The 26,533-nt window shown below is 39.8% G+C and overlaps 1 protein-coding gene across 2 annotated transcripts in view; it reads right to left on the reverse strand.

The window, feature by feature from the left end:
• The window catches only part of LOC126365914 (phospholipase DDHD2), a 213,888-nt gene that overhangs the window by 39,107 nt on the left and 148,248 nt on the right, over positions 1-26,533 (reverse strand). For both annotated transcript variants that reach the window (XM_050008651.1, XM_050008652.1), the window contains exons 8-11: positions 15,946-16,158; positions 13,837-14,017; positions 13,560-13,754; positions 1,387-1,529 (exon numbers count right to left, since the gene is read on the reverse strand). In XM_050008651.1, the coding sequence (XP_049864608.1) occupies positions 1,387-1,529; positions 13,560-13,754; positions 13,837-14,017; positions 15,946-16,158 (732 nt within the window). The remainder of the gene's footprint in view (positions 1-1,386; positions 1,530-13,559; positions 13,755-13,836; positions 14,018-15,945; positions 16,159-26,533) is intronic.

Here is a 26,533-nt window from a genome sequence, read left to right on the forward strand (position 1 = left end):
TTACATCTGCTCGTTGTCGCCTTTTGAAGCATGGGAACTGTGTCATATGACACTCAGAACTGTGCCTCTGAGTCACAGTAATATTTCAAAACCATGAATCATCTGCTGATATCAACATCGATCAAAAATGTAGTGTAATTTCTATCCAGTTCCCCAAGTTTTTCACAAATGAGCACAGAGAAGGTGATTCTGGAACGAATTTTGTGCACACTTTCTTTGTCTACAATTGTTCAGTCACGATTTAGTGGACAATGGTTTTGGTTATATTCAGAATCTGAGTTATCAGACAAACACTCATTCTAAAGTCTGTTTTTGAAACGTCACACACAAGAGTCACACTGTCATAACCTTTTGACGTTGAAGAGCACTCACACACTGAGTTTCCTCATCAGTGTCATACCAGCCATAATGTTCCCAAACAATGACTGAATGTTTACGAATGACAATGTGCCACATCACTGGTCCACAACTGTTTGCAATTGGTTTAACGAACATTCTGGACAATTCGAGTGAATGATTTTGGCAACCCAGACAACTGGACATAGATCCTATCAAACATTTATGAGAAAATCAAAATGACAGTTTGTGCACAAAATTCTGGACCAGCAACACTTTTGCAATTATGGACAGGTACAGAGGCAGCATGGCTCAATGTTTCTGCAAGGGACTTCCAACGACTTGTTGGGTCCAGGCCACATCAAGTTGCTGCTGCACTACACTGGGCAAAAGGAGGTCCAATACAATATTAAGAGGTATCCCATGACTTTTGTCACCTCTCTGTACTGAACAGTGAACAATTGGAGTACAATTGCAGGGAGGTTATAAACCTAAAAAGGCAGTCATACAAGAATGATAACTGTTGGAAACTTCCTGGTACATTTAAACTGTGTAGTGCACCACAATTCAAACTCATAATCCTGACACATGCAGATAATGCTCATACCTATTAAGCTAGCGACTCACAGACTTAGGTCTGGATAACTCATCAGAAGAGTGCTGGCTGTGGAGGCGAGATTCCTAGTTTGAGATCCAGTCCAGTACACAGTTTTTATCTGCCGATAGGTTTCATAACAGTGCATGCACTGCTGCTAAGTGATGGATTTGTTCTGAATGTTACCATTTTTGATGCAACAAAAAGAGTGAAATAAAGGGAGAAATGGAAGAAATATGAAAACAAATGTATAAAACAGTATGCTGGTGTTTCAAAAATGAGAAACATAGGGAAACAAGATTAGCAATGTTGAAAGATTGATTCAAGGAAGCTAAAGACAATCAAGAACAACAAAGTTATCATTGCCCTGTATAATAAAAGAAGATAACTTTTTTTTGAGAAACAGTATATCTAACAAATAATTTTCCTAACACTACAAAAAAAATGAAAATTACTTTATTCATCTCCTGCTCCAGGGCTTTGTCATCATTTTTGTGAAACATTGCCAGTTGGTAGACAGTATTCCATGTACTGCGAACAGAGTCTAGCAACATTTGTTTTAAGTCGGCTCCCATGCGGCTCACAGTCTCCTTCAGCTCTAAAGAAAATAAGCACATATAAATGTTAGTTACAATATGCTCTCTCTCTCTCTCTCTCTCTCTCTCTCTCTCTCTCTCTCTCACACACACACACACACACACACACACACACACACACACACACACACACACACACACACAAAGCGAATTAGAGTAAAATAGAAAATTGCACTTTCATTTTGTAAAAACTTTTTGCAAAAAGAATGTATCCTGAATTTATGGAAAGTTAATGTACTGGTAACACATGTCAATTATGAAAAAAACTTTTTTAACAGAAAAGGTTTCTCTTGGTGTTTTCAGTGCATTGAATCATAACACAATAACAAAAATACAAGACATTTTTTACAGTTAATGTTTAACATTTAAAAATATGTTTTTACAACTTCAGTTGATCACATTGCACATACTATTTCAAGTTTTTGTTTCTCATGTGCATATGATAGGAGAGCAGAAAATTTTTAAAAACTGGAGAGAAGAATGTTCTGTGTATGAAACTTTTTTGGATCTGAAAAAAATCTGCCGACATCTGTACTCAATAAGTTGGACCCAATAAGACAGCTTGTGAATGTCTTATTCAAATATTAGGAGTGTTTAAAGTATATCTGTGAGAAGTTTCCTTATACAGGGTAATTCAGCTAGCCCTATTGGTTCATTTTACACAACCTGCACTATGTCTGTATCAGGAATGGAATCCAGACAGGCAACACATCTGTAACAATGTAAGTTCCCTCTCAGAGATTTGGGTGATTGTTAGCAAATAGACTCTTACTGTAAAAAATACAAGTGAGGGTTGGCCATGAGTTATATGATGTTTTTGACTCAAGATATGCCTTACTTCTGCCATACTTATGAAATGTCTCCCAACCTGCTTTGTGTAATTAGCATTGTAATCATAGAAGTTTTTGACATCTCTGTAAGTTTATTCCATTTACAGCACGTAATATTTTGTAAATGGTTCAGACACGTTGTCTTCTGAAGTGTGTGTCATCACAGGAAACAACAAAATTAACTGGAGATGTTAAAATAGGAAGCAAGGAAGTAACAACTTTCAGGTAAATAACCCCTGAAATATTTATGAAAGGTTAAGGACTATAAATTGAATAAATTTACACAGACATCCAAAACCTGTATGACTACACTGCTAATTACACGAAGTAAGATGGGAAACATTTGGATAAGTATGGCAGAAGTAAGGTATATATCTTGGTTCAAAAATACCATGTAACTTGTGGTCAATTCTCACTTTTATTTTTTTTTACAGATGATTCTGGTTGCTAACAGTTGTCCAAATTGCTGAGAGGGAACTAATACTGATTATGTGGCTGTCACCTGTCTGCACACTGTTCCCAATACAACAATGTGCATTGCATAAAACTAATTGGAAGCAGCAGCTGACTCACCCTGTTTATCACATGTCAAACAGAAAAAATACTCATTTGTTGAGACCAACATTCGAAAAATGATGTTAAAGTCCAACTTCGACTAAAAATGATAGTGACAGGGAAGCTTGGGTACCATTCAAGGATAGTATTATTAAGTTCTTAGGCAACAAAAAAGACCCCATTAAGTTTCTATGGTAGCTAACATGCTGTAAGACAATTTAGTCCTTTTAATAAGCCTCAAAATTCACTTTCTGAACAGTCACCTTCATTTTTCCCCACCGAAAATTTGAATGAAGTTATTCAAACCAATGTGCGCATATAAATCAAGACAATGAAGTGATGAAAAGACAGCATCAGGGCAAGTGAAATATCAATATCAAAGATGACTACAATTAGTCATTTAAAGACATATAACAGACACTTAATGGGAGACAAAACTATATAATATACTTTAAGGAGAAGAGAAAAAGGAAATATGAGCTAATAGATACATAATTCTAATCTAATAAAAAGAGGTTTTCGTCTCATACTTCAATGTTACAATTCATTCAATGGAGCACTTGTTGCCACCTCATATGGAAGACGTGCTTCTTTATGCTCAATAATTTCAAATGCTTTGAGTGAGATAAACTGACATTACTGGGTTCATCTTTGGTAGACTAGTGGAAAAGGTATCACTAAATTAGTTAAGCACAAAATCCATGCACTTCACAACTATATACACATATATACAACAACTGTTAGCATTTCTGTTGAATGTAAGTGGGATCTGATACCGTCAATCCACTTCGAAAATCTGGATCATAATGTTTTGAGTTCAATTTAAAAGTGCTGTTCATACTGTTTCCCTATTATCTTTTACTGGTTGTATCAAAATTTTTGCTTTTTGTTGCAGAATCTGATAGTGAGATAGGGAACCGGTATTCTAGCAAGGAACTGTCTTCAGGAAGCAGTGGATGCATTTGCTTAATCGTTTACTCAAACAGCATCAGCCTGTTGTCGAGCAAGGGTAGTGTCCACCGAACATGTAACTCCAGTCCCGTAACAAGCCTCATCACAGAGAAGTATGCACCTCTTGATCTGCCCCAAATATGGTAAGATTCAGGCAAGTGACTGCTACATACATCAGAGGGAATCTTCCAGAATGTGGCAACTGCTATACAGGGAGGATCTGACCCTAGTAACGAAGAACACAACTGTGCCAGGGTGTGGATTTACGATAGTGGGACAATGTTGACAAAATATCATTACTGAGAAGACAGACGTGTTCGCGAGGTTGATGGCAGCTGACTAGCAGAGCTACCTAAGCCAAAGACAGTGACAGGGTTAACTGAGTTAGAACTCCATTCAATAGTGCTGAGAATATACTTCCATTGAAACTAAGCTACTCCGAGTTTCATTGCCCTAGAGCTTCTTTGAGAATTACATCAGGTTATGCGTTTATGAACATCCTTCTAGCCTGTAGGTGCTATGCAACTGAAGTCCTGCAAGCTGCCCACATGATAGTGTTTCATCAATTGCATCAATGAAGGTAAGCCCTTGTCAAACTTTTGTGTGTCCTCCTTACTCCATCTCAACAGTTTTCATTAAACATGAACAGGTAACATGTCAAGTGAACAGTTTCAAGACCGAGGGCAACCATCACAACCACTACCGCCACAGCTGTGTAACCGTGAAAAGAGAGGCAGGCCAGAGGGCTGCCACCAATGCCACCACCGCAGTCATGCAACGGTGACCAAGAGGTAAGGTTACTGACCATGAGTACACCCACTGAGTCTGACAGTGTGGATTCATTAACTGGCAATCGTCAATTTTTAACCTACAGCAAAGCAACAGAATTAGCACTACAAAAGGCTCATTGTGATCAAGAGCAGTTATCTGAATTTATAAATAATTGTGACAATGCTTATGAACTGGTAGATCGTAGCTCTAAGAAAGTATTTTTAGAATTTATAATAGGACAAATCAGTGTCAGCTCATAGCAAACTACTAGTCCATTGTAATATGGAAACCTGGCCCACACTGCATGCGATTTTGATTGAAAACTGTGAGAATAAGCGAATGTTAGATTATTATGCTTTAAAATTGTTTGGCAGTGGGCAAGCAGAAGATGAGAGTGTGGCTCAATGGGGTACAAGAATAGACACAACGCAATTCCACTTCATGGAAGTAGTGAAATAAGTAATGAATAAGTAGGATGTTCCTGGAAGTAACGGATTAATCAGAAAACTCAGGTGCGCTGTTTACATTCAGGGACTTTATGAGGACCAAATAAAGACAATCGCTAGATCACAAAGAGAATGTCTAAAATTATCTGAAGCTATTGGTTTTGCTTCAACTGAAGGGAGTGTCATAAGCTCTAATCAAAAGGAATTAAGGGATCTGTCAATCCAAGGCAAGGCGAGGCCAGGCCATGGATCAAGTGCAAAGTCTTAATTGCAAGAAAGTCACTAGGCATGCAACTGCATAAGCAGGTGTCAAGTATGAAAAATTAATTAGACACTAGTACTTCCACCAAGCAAATTAACTACAACAGAGATCAATGTTCATCACTTCAGGGGGAATAGCCTCAGATCACAATGTCCACTCCCAGTGAGGTGCATTCAGTGCAAACTAATGGGATGTATGTACGCGTGTACACAAGTAAAATCAGGAACATGCTTAAAATGTAATCGCTGAGGGCACTATACTAGAAACTGGTTGGAGAGCAGAGGGTTAAATATCCATAAGAGGAATGCTCTGGGAAATGAATGCAAGGCTTAAGGACACAGTCAAATTTAGGCTGTGTCCAACTTTACACGTACTGCGGACTGCACCAGCAAGAATGATTTTATTCAATTACAGTGCACCAATTCATGTAAGCCCCAGATAAAGTACTAATAGATGTAAATGTGAGTTTAATAAGAGAGAGTGGATTGAAGCTAGGGTAACATTGGGATTCTAGGAGAGCTGACACCATTGACAGTATCGCAAATGAGGAGGTCCAACACACACAAGCGCCAACAGAAGATATGCACGATAGAAGATGGGAACCAAGAGTTGAGATCCAGTGAAATAGCATCTCAAAGAATTATGAGACCTCAGATGCATGCAAACTCAGAAGCAATAACTCAACACCGGCAGCCGCGCACACATTGAAGTGTGGTGTACCAAGCCAAGTAAACTCAAGCAGAGCTATGAATAAGGGTCCCAGACCAAGGCAACCACCCCAGGTGTTATCAAAAGCTGCACTTTACCTGTCAGGTGCAATCAGTGTAGAAAAGAAAAGAGAATTGTGGAAAAGAATTTTCCCAGAACAAAGCATCGACAGAATGTAGAGGACAAACAGTAGTCGATAGGCAAGATTCCAGCTGCATAGGCAACAAGTGGTTAAAACAAAAACTTTGATAGGACTGCAAGAAGAATTTTTTTGTGAAAGTATGACTAACAAGAGTAAACAGGACAAACTGTAATTCCTAGACAAGAAATCTGACAAGGTGTATTCATCCCAGATGCAATAGTCACAGCAGGTGGTGGAACATGTATTACCAGCATGATAAATACTCATGAGGAAGAATTGCAAACACCGACACCCAGGGTACTTGCAGAGTCTGTGCTTCCACCAGACATATGTAAAATCACTTATGTAAGAAGAGAACCAAAGAAATGAACCAAATGATGTAGTTAAATCTAGAAAGAGCAATTTGGTAGATAACTTGTGAGTAGACCATTTGAGCAAAGAAGAGAAACAATCTATTGAAGAATTGTGCATCACCTATAACAACCTGTTCCATTTACCAGGTGATCGACTGACTCACACGATGATAGTGGAGCATCAGATACCATTAATACCGAGGCAGAAGATACAATCATCAGTCAATGACCATACACGATCCCACATGCCCAGCACAGTGCACCAAAGAAAGATGTAGACAGTATGCTACCTGATAGAATAATATCGGCCAGCAAGAGAGCTTGGCGCTTTCCTTTAACAATGCTGCCAAACAATCAGATGCTAGTGGACAACATAAGCGAAGAATGGTACAGATTATAGTAAGCAAAGAATGGTTCAGATTATAGGAAGTTAAATGAGATATCTCTATAGTGTACTCTCTTCCCCACATAGATGAAATACTAGGCAGTTTAGGTAAAGCAAAATACTTTTCAAAGTTGTACCTACATAAGGGACACTACGAGTACTGACAGATGACAAAATCAGGTGAAAATGGCATTCAGCACTCCCATGGGGCATTCTGAATACAATAAGATGGCCATGGAGTTAATGGCAGCTCCATACACATTCGAAAGATCGGCGGTGTTGACTGGAATACAGGGTAACCTAGTTTTTACATATTTAGACAATGTCACTGTTTTGGGAGCTTTACTCAAAGAGCATGATACCTGACTCAAAGCAGTGTTAGAACATTACGACAAAACAATATAATGAAGGACAAGGGTGAGTTTTTGAGAAAGGAAGTCACCTCTTTGGATCATGTGTTGACAGCTAAGGGACTTCAGCCACATACGTCCGAAGTTCAAGCCATCAGGTGATATCATCAACCACATACAATGACAATTAAAAGTGTGTTCAGGCCTCATCGGATACTACATGTGATTTTAGCAACTTCAGTAAGGTTGGAAAACCAGATTTGTCACGAGTTTCCCCAAGTGAAATTCTCTGGTATTTCCCTGATTTCCTGACAAGTTTTAGCATTTTTCCCTGACAAATTTTGAGATTTCAAGAGTGAGTAGAGACACAAGCTGACAAGAAAATGTAGGGACTTGTGTCTTTCTAAATGTGTGAGCAAAAACCTTAAGTACTAACATCAACATCTTTTGTAATGAACTGTTTATAGATTGAGAAAGCAAGCCAAATGGTGTGTGTGTTTCATGAAGACCGCTGATGTTGTTTTATTTCAACAAAAATACGCACCTCCTTGGAGTCGCAAGACAGATTTAAAATACCTTTACTGATTTTAGAAATAGCATCAGAAAAAAGTAGACTTCTTGAAAGAAGTGTATAAGGCAGGGAAGAGTTGTGTAAACCAACACTATAGGTGACCACCAATAGAATATTGGTTCTACTATGTTCATTTTGTCAGTTATTACCCACTGTGTTATGCCCATTATTTTACAGGTATTGTGTAACCACCTGCTTAGCTGAGTGGTAATGCGTTTGACTAACATGCAGTGGGCCTTGGGGATGTTCTCAACTCATGGACTGGATGTTGTGCTACCCTCATCATCATTTCATGATCACTGACACACAAGAAGGCCAATGTGGCATCACCTGAACGAAGAATTGCAACCCGGCAGTCAAACTTCCCTGGATGGGGCCTCATGGCCATCCATGCCACACAATCATTTCATTTTACAGGTACTGTGTGATTTTTCTTTCAAGAAATATACGAGTACATAATGCACAAACTGCCAGCGACTGCCACAATTTTCTTCTTTTTATTGTCCATACTTTCTAATATATGAACTACTTTCAAAGTGCCAAAATGTGCTAGAATAATAAAATGTCTATGAAACCCAACACTGTACAATGTACTTGTGGCGAGACAGTTGCAATTCCTGAAATCCATTGACTGTGGGCTCTGGCCTGCTGAGGAGAACCGCATTCCTGGGTCCATGATGAAAATCTGCCGCATTATGCCACACACAAACAGACCCAGCCTGCAGGCAGATTGGTGAGACTAGATCCTACAGGCAGGACCTGCACATTACTGGGAAACGATGGGCTTCAGATCAGCAGGCCTCTTCCATTAGTGGTACCTGCTGAAATGGCCTGTCATTGAAGTACGCTCATGTGACCAGCTGTTCACGAGTCACAGACACCATGCTGATGAAAGGAGAGTGCCGTGACCAATCCAAGCAACAGATAACTTGAGCAAATACTCTGAGAATCAATACTAATGATCACTGAGCTGCTGACAGGCATGTAGAGAAGACAATGACACTTTTACAACTAAGTTTTCGGCCACTGCCTTTGTCAGAAAATGAGAGCACATACACTTTCACATAATAACTCTGACAACTCATGCATACATGACCGCTGTCTCCAGTCACCGTACCAACAATCTCTCAGAATCAGATCCACACAAACCACTCCTCACAACTCCCTGCCTCTCATCAGCAGCTGCTAGGCTAGCAGCAAGCAGTGGTGGCAGCACTGACTGCAAGCAGAGGGGAATGGCAGGAAGGACAGAAGCAGTAAGAATGAGGGTGTCAGGAAGCACGGGATGCACGACATCTCAGTGAACAAACCATTTCATCCACTGAGACAAAAAACGAGATTTTTCCAGTGTTTTTCCTTTTCAAACTTCCCTGATTTCCCCGACATGTTTGAAATTCGCTGATTTTCCCTGATTTCCAGAACTTGAGACAACCCTGCAAAACCTTGTATGAATTATTGAAAAAGGGAGTTTTTTACAAGTGGGAGCACAAAAGGAAGAAGCCTTCCAACAACTAAAAGAGAAAGTTATCTGCCTGCCAATACTACAATATCCCAACTTTGAACAACAATGCATAGTGACCATGGATAGTGGCCAGTATGCCATTGGTTTGAATGGTGGCGAAGGAAATTCTGGTGGCCTTTATCTCCCACTTTCAACAAAACAGGACAAAATTACAGCACAGTGTTGCGGGAAATACTTGTCATAATGTGGGCATGAAGCACTTCAGAGCTTACCTGTACAGCAGACACTTCAAGATACTGACAGATCGCAAGCCACTCACATGGTTATGCAACATTTCGGATTTGTCTTCTCATCCAATGAAATTAAAATTAGAGGAATATGATTAGCAGATTTTATACAAGGAAGGCAAACAGAATCAGACAGAAGATGCATCATCACGCTTATGAATGCATGTCAAGTAACATGTCATGTAACAACTAGCACAACAGGAACCACAGTGTGTGCTGAAGATTATGGTGTAGACACAAGCAGCACAGCTGAGGCAGTAACTAAGGGTGCTCGAGATGAACCACAGATAACACTAAGGGACAACAAGGACCTCCTAATGCCAGCTCTTTTGGAACTTTCCAGCTTCTCAATCATCAGTAGTCTGTCACACACACACACACACACACACACACACACACACACACACACACACACACACTAACTCACTGCACTGTTTCATAGTCTTTAAAAGTGTCTTCGAGAAAAGCCTCTAGTTGTATTTTGCCTGGACATTCCTCTCAACAATACAGACAGAAGAAAAGGAGGCCATTACAATACAGCAACTGTGTGCCACCACACGAGAAATCCTTCCGGGTTCTCTGGTGATGATGGCCAAGATCCAAAAACGTGGCTGAAGGTATGTAAACCAAATTTAACAAATGGGATGCCACTGTGTGTTTGGCTAACACATTTTTCTACTTGAAGGGCACTGCCAAGCAATGTTATGAGAACAACGAGGAGGAGTTCACAAGCTGGGAAGTATTCCATGCAGAACTGCGCTAGTATTTCAGCGACACTCGACGACAGAAGTGCAAAGCTGAAGATAAATTAAAGCACAGGGCACAGTGTCCAGGAGAAACGACAGCATCCTACATTCAAGACGTCTTGGAGCTGTGTAAAACAGTGGATTCTAGAATGAAGGAGGAAGATAAGGTTGCACATCTCATGAAGGGTGTTGCTGAGGACCTGTAAGAAGCCCTACTCCTGAAGGAGGTTCCAGCAGCAGATGACTTCATAAAATGGTGCCAGTGCATCAAAAAAGAATTACACGCAAGCAGTTTGATCGGCTTCCAAACATCGTATCCATGCCTGTGATGGTGGAAGCAACTGATTTCACAAGTGTTCTTCGTCCGATAGTGAGAGAGGAAGTTCAGAAGGCACTTGCATTGCACAGATATAAAAAACCAAGGTGCTTCAAGAGGTCATAAGGGAGGAAGTGGAACAGACATTGAACCCAACCTCTTGTCCTTCATTTCCCTTGAGAATGGTGAAAAAGTCGAGGCCCATGAGGAATTATGTTCCTACAATGCTGCATGGTCACCAGATCTGATGTCTGGAGGACCCAGGATAACCAACCACTATGTTCCCACTGCAGACGACGGGGACATGTGGTGCACTATTGTCGAGAAAGGTGGAGGGCATTTTATGATCCCTGCGCCAGAAGACAGCAGACTGATCTCCGCCGAGACCAACTATGGGACGACGAAGATGAACAAGAAAATGTGTGTGCAGGATGATGTAGGTCACCATCGCCGCAAGCTAGCCGCTGGAGAGGATGCTCCCCAACACGCCGATCAAAGTCTCCATCGCCGTTTAGAAGCTCCAGCCAATCACATAGCCACCGCAACCTGGAAAGCTAAAGGGTGCGACCTTCCTTGGAGGTGAGGCCACTGAAGAGAAAAATCCTCCGCCGTCGATCACTACAAAAAGGATAGGAAACTTCTTCGATATCCTCATGGATGGCCGACCAGCCCAAGCTCTTGTGGACTATGGAGCATCATATGCAGTCATTTCGGAGAAGGGCCACCGCCAGTTGCAGAAAACCGTGTTCGTTGACAACAAAACATCTCTGCTGAATGTGGCTAATGGGAAATATGTAAAACCTATGGGAAAATGTATCATTCGTATGGGTGTAAGTGGCCATACACAGCCGTTAGAAGTAATCATCTTACAAGAGTGTAGTCATGACATCTTTCTCAGATGGGACTTTTTGAAAGCTTCTCAGGCAATTAAAGATTATAGTCACTCTAAGATTATGCTAGACGAGATGTGATACTGTGACCAGGAAGATGTGCATCCGAGTGTGTGGAGACTGTGTGCTGGATGAAATGATCATTCCTGCAATCAGCACTAGAAAGGTAACTGTCATGTGTCATGTCATGCATCAACCCATGGATCATTTGGTGGAGTGTGAGAGAAGCATACTACTTAAGAATAACTTGGTCATCCCAGCCTCTGTCGTCTCGTTTAAGAATGGATTCGGTGAATTGTAGACAGTTAACTGTTGACGAGAACCGTAGATCCTTTCAAGATGAATGTGTGTGGCAAACGCTGAACCGTTAATTGCAGAACAGCTGAGTGCCATAGGAACCTCCCATGCCGAGTCTGTGTGTGAAATTAGTGTTACCCCTAAGAGACAAGATTTTCTAGCTCGACTATCACCATATCTCACTAAGAAACAACAGAAGAAGCTACTTGTCATTCTTTAAGAGTTCTTCTGAATGTTTCAATCCACTGGTGAAGAGCAAATTAGAGAAAATGATGGTGAAGCACCAAATTAGCACCGGGGACCATTAACCAATAAGCCAAAGAGCATATCGTGTGCCAGCAATGCAATGCCGAATAATTGGGGGTGAAGTAGAGAAAATGATGATGAATGACATCATTCAGCCTTCGCAGAGCCCATGATCACCACCAGTGGTCCTTGTCAGGAAGAAGCATGGCAGTTGGTGCTTTTGTGTTGATTATACGAAGCTTAATAAGATATCTGAAAAGGACATTTACCATCTTCCACAAATTGACGATACACTAGATTATCTGAAGAGGGCTAAGTTTTTCTCAACCATGAACATGTACTCGGGATGCAGTCATCACCCCCGAGGGCCTGTATGAGTTTAAGGTAATTCCATTTGATCTGTGTAATGCACCAGCAAGTTTTGAACAGATGATGGATAATCTCGTAAGTCACCTGAAGTGGACGATGTGTCTTTGTTATTTAGTTGACATTATAGTGTTCTCAGAGACATCTGCTGAGCACACAAAAAGACTGAGGGCCACTCTTAAGTGTCTCCAACAAGGCGGACTGAAACTTAATCCAAGAAAGTATCTCTTTGGAGCAAAAGAAATAAAAATACTTTGACACCTTGTGTCAAACAAAGGTGTGCGCCCAGACCCAGAAAAGATAAGGTATAACAGAATTTCCTATTCCTAAAAGTATTAGAGATGTAAGAAACTTCCTCAGACTATGTTCTTACTACCATCGTTTTATCAAAGACTTTTGTATCAAATCTGATGTTAAATTTATCTGGCGTGTTGCCCAAGAAGATTCTTTCAATGTGCTGTGAAAAGCTGTGACAACTGACCCTGTACTTGGTCTTTATGATGAGAGAGCACCTACCGAACTACACACAGATGCCAGTGGGTATGGGATTGGTGCTGTTCTGGTGCAAATTTCGGATGGAAATGATAAGGTTATAGCCTACACTTCTAAGATATTTGGAAAAGCCGAGAGAAACTACTAAACTACAGAAAGAGAATGTCTTGCTGTGATCTGGGTCAATGCAAATTTCGACAGTCTCTGTGGAAGGCCATTAACAGTTGTTACAGACCATCATTCATGACCATGAATTTTAGTACCTCAGTGTATATCAAACCTCTTCATGTTATCCTCACAACTAGCTATCTTATATTTTTAAACAAATGCCCCTTATTACACATTTTATGTACCTTGAACAGCAATAGCTTACATGAAACTAACAAACTAAAATGTCATGTTACTGGTAAGCATGTTTACTTTGTCAGAAATCATTGCTATCATACTGATAATTTCACTAATATGTTTATTTCAGATTCCAACATATCTGCCCGATTCTCCCCCCCCCCCCCCTCCCTCTCTCTCTCTCTCTCTCTCTCTCTCTCTCTCTCTCTCTCTCTCTCTCTCTCTCTCTCTCTCTCTCTCTCCCCAACTCACTTTTCTTACCTAAGTGCATTCTCTTCCTTCCTTTGTGATGAGGAACCAGCACAGGTTTCTGATTTTCAAATTCTGGATTGATTAATGTCTCTATACGATATGCAACTGGATCAAATGGATGGAATATATTGAAAAATGCTGGGCAAGTTGGAAAATGAAAATCTTCTCCCAGTGCATCTATGCCTCTCACTGTTACAAACATTCCTATAGGAAAAAAGAAATAAGACTGTGTTACATGCTTGAATACTTTTCACTATAAACTCTTCATTTCATAAAAAAAACTTACCAATTGGAGATCCAAGTGCAAAAAATGCAGTTGGGGTAAACTGTAAATGGGGATATGAGATGTATGGTTGCCCTGTACCAGCATTTCCCATAACATAGCTTATTCGTCTACTCAACCTCCTCTGCAGGAGCGAGTGGTTTGGTTCTGCGGCAGGAGTTGAATTCCCTTGTCCTTCAGTACCCTGTAAATTCAATAATTTTATGTTGTAAATTTATATTCATCTACACTTTAAATATTATAAACTGATAGAATGTATGTAATTTTTTCATACTTGCTTTGTTAGTGATGATAAATGATTTTCTACTGTGAATAATACTATTTCACTGCAAAAATTAAAGGAATATGGGATATGAGGAGTCACCTTAAAACTACTTACTCCTATTTAAAAGACAGGAAATGGTGTGTTAAGTTAACTTATAAAAAGAATGTGCCTGAAGGAAGTACAGTGGGGCCTATTCTGTTCCTTGTGTATGCTAATGCTTTAACTGAACCTTCAAGACTTCATGGTCATAAGCTATGGAGATGGCTTATCCTTTGTCAGTTGGGGCACTGATTCACAAACTGCTGCCAAGAGCAGTGAAATCAATTACAACACTCTTAACTTATATTAATGCAAATGAGCTCCTTCTAAACACACAATAACTATAACCAAAATAACTGCACTCAAGATACAAATGTTATTACAGTTACACTGGTATTTAGCTACACACAAACTTTTGGAAATTAATGTGGATGAACATCTGTCATCAAAATAGTACATAGATCATACTTATAAAAAAGTCAATATATTTCAGTTTGACCATCCGCATCTTTGGTATGATACTGAGATCTGGGGTGGGGCACTAACACTCTATACAGGTAGTCTATTTGTATCACAAAGAAAGAGAGAGAGAGGGGGGGGGATAGAGAGGGGGGATGGGAGAATGAGAGAGGAAGGGTATGACACGGTATGATGGGGTAGGACAAGGAGAGGGAAGAGGAGAGAGGATGGTGAGGAGAGGATGAGAATGAGAATGGCGAGGAGCAGGCAAGGATCAGGCGAGGTATGGGGCTTGGTAGTGGTGGTGGTGGGGACAGGGGGTGAACGAAGGTCAAGGGGTATTATGAGTGAGGAGGGTATGGGGTAGGAGGGGAAGCACTAATAGTGATAGCTGACGTCAAAAAGAAAGAGCATTGTAGAGAAATTTTCAGAAAATATAAAATACTTACCATCTACTCAACATACACCTTGCAGGCAATCATGTTTATGAAAGTAAGTTCAGAACATAATTTAATGGACAGTAATGTACGTAACTGTAATATAGGAAGGGAAAAAATTCCACAGAATTACAAGTACCAAACAAACCGCAAACCACAGTTCACATATGACAGAACCAACTATTTACAACAGACCATAAGATAACTGATCTAAATGCCTTAAAGAATAAACCTAAGTATTTATTAATACAGTGAAGCTGTTATTCAACAGACGATTTCAAATTATAAGGTCTCCTTGTAAAAGTGTTAGTATATATAGTCACTGGCTTGTTTTTGCAACAAAACACTGATAAATTCTGGTCTTCACTTTTTTGTATCACTGTAGGCATTTATCTGTCACTAATAAGAGAAGTTCAATTAGTACAACCTTCTATCTCAATGAGTTGTACCTCTATGTATATGTGAACTAAATCGATGACAATGTCTAAAAAGCGACTGTTATACGGACAACAAGAAAGTAAATAAATAAATAAATAAATAAATATATTAAAAACAAAGATTCCAAGACTTACCAAGCGGGAAAGCGCCGGTAGACAGGCACAATAAATAAAACACACAAACAGACACACAGAATTTCTAGCTTTCGCAACCGACGGTTGCTTCTTCAGAAAAGAGGGAAGGAGAGAGAAAGACGAAAGGATGTGGGTTTTAAGGGAGAGGGTAAGGAGTCACTCCAATCCCGGGAGCGGAAAGACTTACCTTAGGGGGGAAAAAAAACGACAGGCGTAGACTCGCACACACACACATATCCATCAGCACATACACAGAGACAAGCAGTGATGATTTAAATATATCCCTCAAAGTACTTTTCCATGTAAATCACAATGTGCAAATACTGCAGAATTAACTTACACAGTTTCTGTCTTCTGATCCTTCCCTTGATTCAGAGTTGGGTTCTTCTGTGTTTTTGCCTGAACGATCCTTTTGGTTGCAAAGAAGATCAAACAATATTACAGTCCCAAGACTGTGACCTCCAACTGAAACTCCACCCTTGAAGTTAGGATTTCTTTCTTGAAATAAATCATACAAACGGTTCAGCTCTTTTCCTACAGTATCCATAATAGTCTGAAATCAAGAATATAATTCTATTTTACTTGTATTCCTTAGAGAAAGGAGTGTTAAAACTAATTTATTTAATCATTTGAGATAGTGTAATTACCCTGCTACGATCAAATTAACAGCAAACATGTTGTTTAACGTACGTATATTTAATGCATTCATTTTACCATCAAGGCATTTTTAGTGCTTTGACATACTACAGCACATTTATACAGGCTGATCCAAAAATATAGCAAACAAATTGACGGAGCTGGCTGACGAGTCAAAAGTCAACCACTTTGGAATTGGAACTTACCATCTCGGAAGTAATCCTGAGCCAGTGAAAGCTTTGGAATGTCGGGAATGACAAGGGAAATGAATGACGAAGGAAATAAATGAACACACATTTTAAGCTCAGCAAAGATAATACACTGTTTGCTCAACAATGTTGTATATTACAGATGGTATTTAAATATTGGCCAGGTAGGGGTAGGACTCAGGTCCTGAGGATTACAGACAGACTTAATTACATATATGACAGTTCATCCATTCCAGTAATCAAGAATCTCAACAATCTTTGCCTGTTATTGACACTGATACTTGCAAGGTAACATTCCAGGGATTCCAAGACTTCCAAGAATGTTTTAATTTCAAGTTTGAAGTTGGATAACTAATGACACAAGAAATATTTCTTGTGTATAATGTAATTACAAATTAACACTTTTCAGATTTCTTTTCCATTGATTCTACTGCAAAACCTTGCTTCTCACCATTTCACTGTTTTAGGTCATTAGGAAGTACACTATAGGTTTCAACGTGTGAGTTTGCAAGTCTCAAATTATGTGATATAAATGGCCGTATTTGTTGGTTGCAACAACTTAGAAGCGTACATTTATTATGCCGCCATGAGACTAAGGACCTTAGTATGCGACATCCTTTTCAACTCGATACGTCTGTCTATTCATTTAAAAAAAAAATTTAAAAAATAAAATAACAAATGACCTTTTTTGTGTGGTGTAATTACAAATCCACAATTTTTTGATTGTTTCCTTTGGCTGTACTTTTAATCCTTATTTCTTAATTCTTGACGAATTTCATTATCCTATGTCAATAGAAGTATCTTATAGCTTTTGATGAGCTAGTTTGTAAGTATCAAAATTTGTGGTATAAATGACTGTATCTTTTGGTTGCACTGACTGAGAAGCTTCAATGTTTACAATGCCAAGGGACCATAGATATTAGTATGCAATACTAATTTAAACTTGATATGTTTACCTGTTCCTAAGAAGAAGAGTTTTTAACACTCTGACAGACTGACACACATACGAAAAACAAAGGATCCTATGAAGGTACCATTTTTGCTGATGGAGGTACTGAACCCTAAAAATGGCGACCACCACATTCAATACAGACATAAAACCTTTGTAGAACATTCTTGCACACACTACCAAGTATATCAGGCATCACAAGAATCTCTTAAAACACTGCAAGTACCCTGGATAAAGTGTTGGTCAGAAACTGGTGTCATGCACCCAAGGTTTGAATGACAAGTAATTGTATGAACACAGGAACAGTACATTATCTTTGCTGAACTTATGGCGCATGTGCACTGATTGTTATTGTTGCTCCTGGCATTCCAAAGCCTTCCCCGGCTCAGAATTTATTCCAACACAATTAACTCCTATTGCTATGTCTTCGTGTTTTGATTCCTCTATCAGCTCCTTCAATTTACATGTAACCTTTTTAATCACCCCGTATATCATTGATATCTGCAATCTTGTAGACACATTTCTGTCAGTGTAAAACAACATGTAACATCAAAAATACCAAAACCTTTCATCAAACAAATTTTCTTGAAAATAAATTTACCATATGCTGAATTCAGAAAAAGTCTCACAAATGTCCAGTAAAAAATAAAAATAAAACTGTATTCAAATAACCACACTTGAAAATAGAAATAATTTTTCTTTAGGCCACATTCAGTTTCAGAAGGGTTACATAGAGAAAAATTAACCAGAAAGACAGCAAATGATGGGAGGGAAGAAGAAAAAATAGGGTTTAGCATACCTTCAATGACAGTTTAATTACAAATGAAGCAGTAGCTCAAAATGCAGGAAGATGGGAATTGACAATGTCCTTTTTTCAAAGGAACCATGTCAGAATTTATCTTCACCGATTGCTGAGCAAAATATTATCAAAATCAATCCTCCTTTAAGGTTATTTACAGCACAATATCAAGCAAAAGCAGCTAAACAGGTATTTTTGTTATAACTGTACTTTCATCGAGACACAGTGAAATATAAGCAGAGAACTTTAAGTCATTTTTGTTGTTCCTTTACATTTTCCATTGCTTTTCGGTTTCTGTCTTTTAATTTGTTTCTAAATAAAGGAATGTCTTCGATACACTCAGATATCTCACTTCTATTTACAAAATCTTCCAAAAGTCATGGAGCACATGCTAACCAGATTTGTTTTAAAAGTTCCCCGGTGCCGTTAGATTTACCATGCCGGGCAATGACATTTGCTGTCAAGAAACTTTTGGCACTGGAATGACAATCCTTGCTAACACACTTAATCATAGATGTCGACTGTAAATTCCCATCTTTAATCCTGCCCCGAAATGAGATCCATCCTTCATGAAATCCTCCCCACTCCACCAAGAGTGTCTTTCCGCCGTCCACCTAACCTTCGTAACCTCTTGGTTCATCCCTATGAAATCCCCAAACCACCTTCCCTACCCTCTGGCTCCTACCCTTGCAACTGCCCCTGGTGTAAAACCTGTCCTATGCACCCTCCCACCACCACCTACTCCAGTCCTGTAACCCGGAAGGTGTACACGATCGAAAGCAGAGCCACGTGTGAAAGCACCCACGTGATTTACCAACTGACCTGCCTACACTGTGACGCTTTCTATGTGGGAATGACCAGCAACAAACTGCCCATTCACATGAATGGACACAGGCAGACAGTGTTTGTTGGTAATGAGGATCATCCTGTGGCTAAACATGCCTTGGTGCACGGCCAGCACATCTTGGCACAGTGTTACACCGTCCGAGTTATCTGGATACTTCTTACCAACACCAACCTATCCGAACTCCGGAGATGGGAACTTGCCCTTCAATATATCCTCTCTTCTCGTTATCCACCAGGCGTCAATCTCTGCTAATTTCAAGTTGCCGCCACTCATACCTCACCTGTCTTTCAACAACATCTTTGCCTCCACACTTCCGCCTCGACTTACACCTCTGCCCTTACTCTTTGCCTTTAAATATGTCTGCCTGTGTCTGTGTGTGTATGTATGGATGGATATGTGACTTACCCCTAAGGTAAGTCTTTCTGCTCCCGGAATTGGAATGACTCCTTACCCTCTCCCTTAAAACCCACATCCTTTCATCTTTCCTTTTCCTTCCCTCTTTCCTGATGAAGCAGCCGCCGGTTGCGAAAGCTCGAAATTCTGTGTGTGTGTTTGTGTGTTTTATTCATTGTGCCTATCTACCGGCGCTTTCCCGCTTGGTAAGTCTTGGAATCTTTGTTTTTAATATAAAAACAAAGTTGATGTGACTTACCAAATAAAAGCGCTGGCAGGTCGATAGATACACAAACATACACACAAAATTCAAGCTCTCGCAACCAACGGTTGCTTCTTCAGGAAAGAGGGAAGGAGAGGGAAAGACTAAAGGATGTAGGTTTTAAGGGAGAAGGTAAGGAGTCATTCCAATCCCGTGAGCGGAAAGACTTACCTTAGGGGGAAAAAAGGACGGGTATACACTCACGCCCACGCCCACGCCCACACACACACACACACACACACACACACACACACACACACACACACACACACACACACACACACACACACACACACACACACATATATATATATGCTTGTGTCTGTATATGTGTGTGTGTGTGTGTGTGTGTGTGTGTGTGTGTGTGTGTGTGTGTGTGTGAGAGAGAGAGAGAGAGAGAGAGAGAGAGAGAGAGAGAGAGAGAGAGAGAGAGAGAATACCCGTCCTTTTTTCCCCCTAAGATAAGTCTTTCTGCTCCCGGTATTGGAAGGACTCCTTACCCTCTCCCTTAAAACCCACATCCTTTCATCTTTCCCTCTATTTCCCTCTTTCCTGACCAAGCAACCATTGGTTGCGAAAGCTTGAATTTTGTGTGTATGTTTGTGTGTCTATCGACCTGTCAGTGCTTTCATTTGGTAAGTCACATCATACTTGTTCCTAGTACTTTGGTGATCATTGTTGTCACAACTGTGTCATGATCACTGATACCAGTTTCGATGTGGACATCCTCAAAGAGGTCAGGACTATTTATTGACATTAGATTCATTATATTTCCATCATAAGTGGGATTCCAAATTACCCGTTGTAGGTAGTTTTCAAAGAAGGCATTTAGTAAACTTTTATAGGATGTCTTATCATGCCCACAACTAACAAAACTGTAATCTTCCCAATTAACTGTTGGATAATTAAAGTGTCCACAGACGATTACAGTGTGAATGAGGAACTTATTTAAACATGAATTGAGATTTTTGCTGAAGTGTGCAGTTAGGTCAGGAGACGAGTCTGGTGGGTGATAGAAGGATCCATCATCATTTTATGATGACCCCTCATACTGGTCTTGTCCAAACCATCTCGCATGCAGCTTCAATTTCTATTACAGTGGATTTGAGTTTCTTGTCTACTGTGACAACCACACCACTTTCACTTCCCATTTGCCTGTCCTTTCGATAGGGATTTAAATTTTCTCCAAAAATCTCACTGCTATCAAATTTCAGGTTTGAACCAGATTGTAGTACCTAGTATTATGTGAGCTTCACTGCTTTTCAGGAGTGCTTAAAGCTCTGGCACTTCGTTGTGAATGCTTTGGCAGCTAACTATTAGCATTTTAATACTCTCATCTGTGTGAGGCATTTCTTTTGATCTTACACTGATATTTCTGGGTTTACTACAGCTATCATTATCTGGATTGAATGGAGGGTCGCCTAATCTAAAATCAGCTCATGTGTACACCACACACGGTCATCTATCTGAGTAGCATCCTCTGTTGCGTACTGCACACCCGACCCACCTAGGGGGACCCTACAGCTCTCATCCCTATGGCAAAAATCCAGAAGTCACAGTCTAGCTTGTTACAGGATCATTGAAGTTTTTGGTTCAGTCCTTCTGCTCAACACGGAACCAAAGGGCCATGGTCAGTTTTGGGACAATGCTCCAAATTGTGAGCTTCATTGAAACTCCATGCGCAAGCTGGTCTTCTCAACCTTCTCTGCCAGTCATGCAATGACTCAAATATGGCCTCAGAGCACAGGCATCATTTGTTCAAACGTGCATCACAATCTGCTTTAGGTTGGACCGTGTTCCCTCGCTGGCTGTTGGAATAGCCTCTTCAACATGTTGAATGAGGCCCCAAGGCATACACAATGAGTGCACCTGGTGCCTTTTTCTGTTCTTGCTGCCATTTCCCCAAGGGGAACCATCATTCACCTTATGTTTGAATTGCTGACAATTAACAGATCCCTATCCTTTTGCATTTGCTGCCTCCTGGCACCAGACAAAACAGTTTTCCCCACAAAAGATGAAGTGAATCCCACCAGACCAGTTTCAGTTTCAATTTCATTGAAAGACAATAACTCAAACTTGTTGGTTACGGGAATCGGGACAACAACCTGAGTCCTTCCTGGTCCCCATCCACGCTGTTCAGGACACCTAGCTCTAACTCTGAAACGCCACTCACATGAATAATGACATATCTCTTACTTTCTGCAGAGCAGACAGGAGCCACAGGAGTAGATAATACTTGAGGTACTTTTGATACTGGTACCACAAGTACACAAGTCTCAGAAGCTCTTCCAACACAATGACATGCACCAGATACCAATCATTTGATAGTGGTCAGGGAAATTTCCAGCTGTTTATGACTTAACCAACTCGCTGCTTATGACTGTTAACCAACTCATTCTGTGCTCAAGAATACATTCACAGTGGGGCTGCATTTTAATTGGTGCAATTTATTACAGGACAGTGAGCAAATAACTGTAAGTCTGCTGATTATCTTTTAATCTCTTGAGCTAGGAAGTTGATAATTTGCTATAAGGAATGAAGCAAATACACAAAACAAGATTTCTATTACGGAAACAGAAAAGCCTGTGGTAAAAATTCTAGTTTCCTAAAAACTTTTTGAGGTTAAGCACAATTGTTAGCAAACTCGAAAACAAAGTTAATTTATGGTAAACGATAATATGTAGGGCTACTCCTCTTTAGCGGAAATCTAGATGTAACACAACATGTCACTCAGCACTTCTGCTACAGTAAGTCACACACACTAATTTACTACAGATCAGATTATGTACAGGACAATAGCAGCTTCCAAAAATTCTCAAAAATGCATGTTTATCTGCACTGATATACAATGAAATTTAGAGGTGTTCTATTCTTCAGCAGGTACTGTGACCCCAAATGATGATTCACTACAAAATACATTATGTATCCAAAGTACTCATACCAGTAACTTACAAAAATATAGGCTTATAATCATCCAAAAAAAAGACTATTTCTCATGTTATTATACAATGAAATTAGAGAAGATTGTTTTGAATGAGGATAGGCCTACGGTTCTCAAAAATTTTAAAAGAGCACAAGTAAGTTCAAGTCCACAACTGATGATGAGAGTAACGTTCAAAAATTCACACTATATCACAATCAATGAAAGCTTATGCAGAAGTGGTGAACAGTGAAACGTGCAAATCTAGAATTTCAAATCAGCACACGAGTCTTGTACATCTGGTCTTCCACAAAACTTAAGTTGGCTATTATTTATAAATAAATGTGCAAACTACATGGATTTTTTTTTTTCATTTAGCTGTTTCTGTGCCAGTTTCTATACTGCTGTGCCAAAGAACATCACCACAGTTTGAGTTTGTGTTGGTCAAAATCACTGAAGTGTGCAGCACCAACAAAGCATGTTTTCTGCCTGTTGCAGCTAACAATGTGTGTGGATAGTGTCAACAATCTTAAGGAAAAAAGTCCTCAATGACCAGTAGACTGTGCATCCATAGTCTAGCTGTGAACACACAAAACAGCTATAAAAACTGGAGCAGACACACTCTTCTACTCCCCAAGACCTGTGACTACGGCACTTTATGATATTTAGTGCTTTCTGGGATCAGGCGTAGTAACCATGACAATTTGGAGTTAAACATGATACCCAAAAACCTCACTGAGTATTTTTAAAAATGTAGCATGGTGTCCCTACACATGCAAGTCAGGCGGGCGCGCGCGCGCGCGCGCGCACGCACACACACACACACACACACACACACACACACACACACACACACACACACACACACATACACACACACACACCGCAGTGTATGTTACAACTGACAGGTCGACTCTGCAACACTGGTTGAAGGAACAGAAAACAGCAAAATCGTCCGCAGATAAGGAGCAATGCACGTGACTCCTTACCGCAGACGTGATACTGTTTATGGCTATGGCAAAGAGAGTAACAATTAAAATACCTACCTGAGAAACACCATTCTCCTGCTCAAAATGATCTGACTGCATGTCAACAATAAAGCACTTACACCTAGAACAACTGTTTGAAGACGAGGAGGTGGCAATGAAAGCGCCACTGATGGAGTTAAGCGAGGATACTATGTCTGCAAGCAGTGTCATAAGCTTCACTGATATCAAAGAATATACCAACACAGTGATATTTACACAGGAAAGCCTGCTGAATAGCTGCCTATAATAGGATTAGGTTGTTGACAGTGGATCAAATCTTCAGAATCCACACAGTGAGACTAAGAAGTTGCTTGGTCTCAAATGGCCAGACCGGATGATGGTTAACCACTTGTTCCAGGGTCTTTCATACACACCTCATAAAGGTGACACTCCACTAACTACTGGGATATGTGCAGTCCTTTCCTGGTTTGATGAGAGGTATCAAAATTGCCTGTCTTCACAAGTTGGGAAAATAACCTGTTTGCCATATCAAATTAAAACATTTGAGGAGGATTTTCTTTGACGCTGCTGGCAAATGTCGAAGCATGCAGTGGTGGATTTGGTTGTGACCACGTGATGTATCAGGAATTTCAGACAGTGCTGATTCTAGCTCCCACATGGAGAAATGACAGGTGTAAGACTCTGTATTGTGGGCTCAGATTGTGGGATATGAAGTCCAACTTGCCCCTTTCTGCAGTCACACGGCATTAATCACAGTAAAATGTTCTGCCATCATACAAGCGATGTCTCCAGGCATTCTTTCAGGGTATATACGACCTGGGACAACCGGGATATCCGCAAAAAAACGGGATGTTTTTCATCCAGGAGAAAACTAGGAAAAACCCAGGAAATCTTTAGACTTTGGGAAATTTTTCATTGTTTTAGTTTTCTGTTAAATTTTTGTAATTTTGACTGGTAAGAACCAATACTCTAACAAAGGGTATTACTGTATCCCGCTACTGCAGAATAATACTGAAACAATGAAACATAAATGAGAGAAGGAGGGGGGGAAAAAAAACTTGAATTGCAAAGGAAATGCGCCGTAAACAACAACGACACACAGTGCTCACGCAAGCATCTGCCAACAGCACAATGTGTCAAAGGCTTTAGGAAGACTATGCAACACTTCATAACAACAAATTTCCTCCAATGAGCAAGAAGTCAACTGTTTACATTAGATTTGCTTTAGCAGCTACAAGTGGGCTCATGGGCATGCACAGTTGCGTCTCGTTTGAGTAGTAGATTCTCTCGCTTCTGGATGCGGGAATGTGGCTGTTGGCTGTGCAAGCAGTCGCAGCAAACAGCTAGATGCTGCTGGGCAAAGGGGGCGCCAGATTCATATCCTTGAAGGAAAAAAACTTGTTTCACAAAGTGCCTAGCATCCAGCACACGTTGCTCTTTCGATTGTTCATATGATTTTGAAACGCATCCCTGTTGGTTTTTGAACACTAACACATCTTAAGTTGACTTCTGAATGAATCATAAGTTGACTTCTGAATGAATCATAAGTTGACTTCTGAATGAATCATAAGTTGACTTCTGAATGAATCATAAGTTGACTTCTGAATGAATCATAAGTTGACTTCTGAATGAATCATAAGTTGACTTCTGAATGAATCATAAGTTGACTTCTGAATGAATCATAAGTTGACTTCTGAATGAATCATAAGTTGACTTCTGAATGAATCATAAGTTGACTTCTGAATGAATCATAAGTTGACTTCTGAATGAATCATAAGTTGACTTCTGAATGAATCATAAGTTGACTTCTGAATGAATCATAAGTTGACTTCTGAATGAATCATAAGTTGACTTCTGAATGAATCATAAGTTGACTTCTGAATGAATCATAAGTTGACTTCTGAATGAATCATAAGTTGACTTCTGAATGAATCATAAGTTGACTTCTGAATGAATCATAAGTTGACTTCTGAATGAATCATAAGTTGACTTCTGAATGAATCATAAGTTGACTTCTGAATGAATCATAAGTTGACTTCTGAATGAATCATAAGTTGACTTCTGAATGAATCATAAGTTGACTTCTGAATGAATCATAAGTTGACTTCTGAATGAATCATAAGTTGACTTCTGAATGAATCATAAGTTGACTTCTGAATGAATCATAAGTTGACTTCTGAATGAATCATAAGTTGACTTCTGAATGAATCATAAGTTGACTTCTGAATGAATCATAAGTTGACTTCTAAATGAATCATAAGTTGATTTCTAAATGAATCATAAGTTGATTTCTAAATGAATCATAAGTTGATTTTTGAATGTGTGCATAATTTACATGATGTCTTTCTCAGGAGAATACTTGTCACGTCTAGAAATACACTTTCTGCAGACAAAAGGGGACAGGGCTACACTAGCTGAGCGGAGTAAACCCAAACGGGTGAATGCCAATTGCCATCTGATTATGTCGTTGACTGGGTTTGCGAATGATCAGCGTTGTTATAATTACCAACAAAATCCATATATTCAGACTACCAGAATGGAAATAGATGACTAACAGGAATAACAGGTGACAAAGATTACGTGTTATCTTCTCGGTGTATCCAAGGAAAATGAAATGTTAACAGAAAATTTTAGGCCAGATCGCTACACTAGTGAAGACCAGTTGTACAGTCCCCAGCTAACAGCCGCTTAAGTTCTGTTCTGGAAGTAACGTGAAAAAACCTGAGATTCTGGCAGGGTTAGTGAGGTTAACTGGCGAACAAATTTTGACAATGGCAGGAATAACTACAGAATTGGTGATGACAAGATTGTTTGTTAGAACGAGGAAGAAGAAAAGGGGGACATCACACAAATTATGGAAGAATACGACGATTCCAAATTTATATAAAAATTTCGTAATACTACTTTTCGATCTCATGCTTGAG

Source organism: Schistocerca gregaria, chromosome 4 (assembly GCF_023897955.1).
Source record: "Schistocerca gregaria isolate iqSchGreg1 chromosome 4, iqSchGreg1.2, whole genome shotgun sequence".
NCBI classification, from domain to species: domain Eukaryota; kingdom Metazoa; phylum Arthropoda; class Insecta; order Orthoptera; family Acrididae; genus Schistocerca; species Schistocerca gregaria.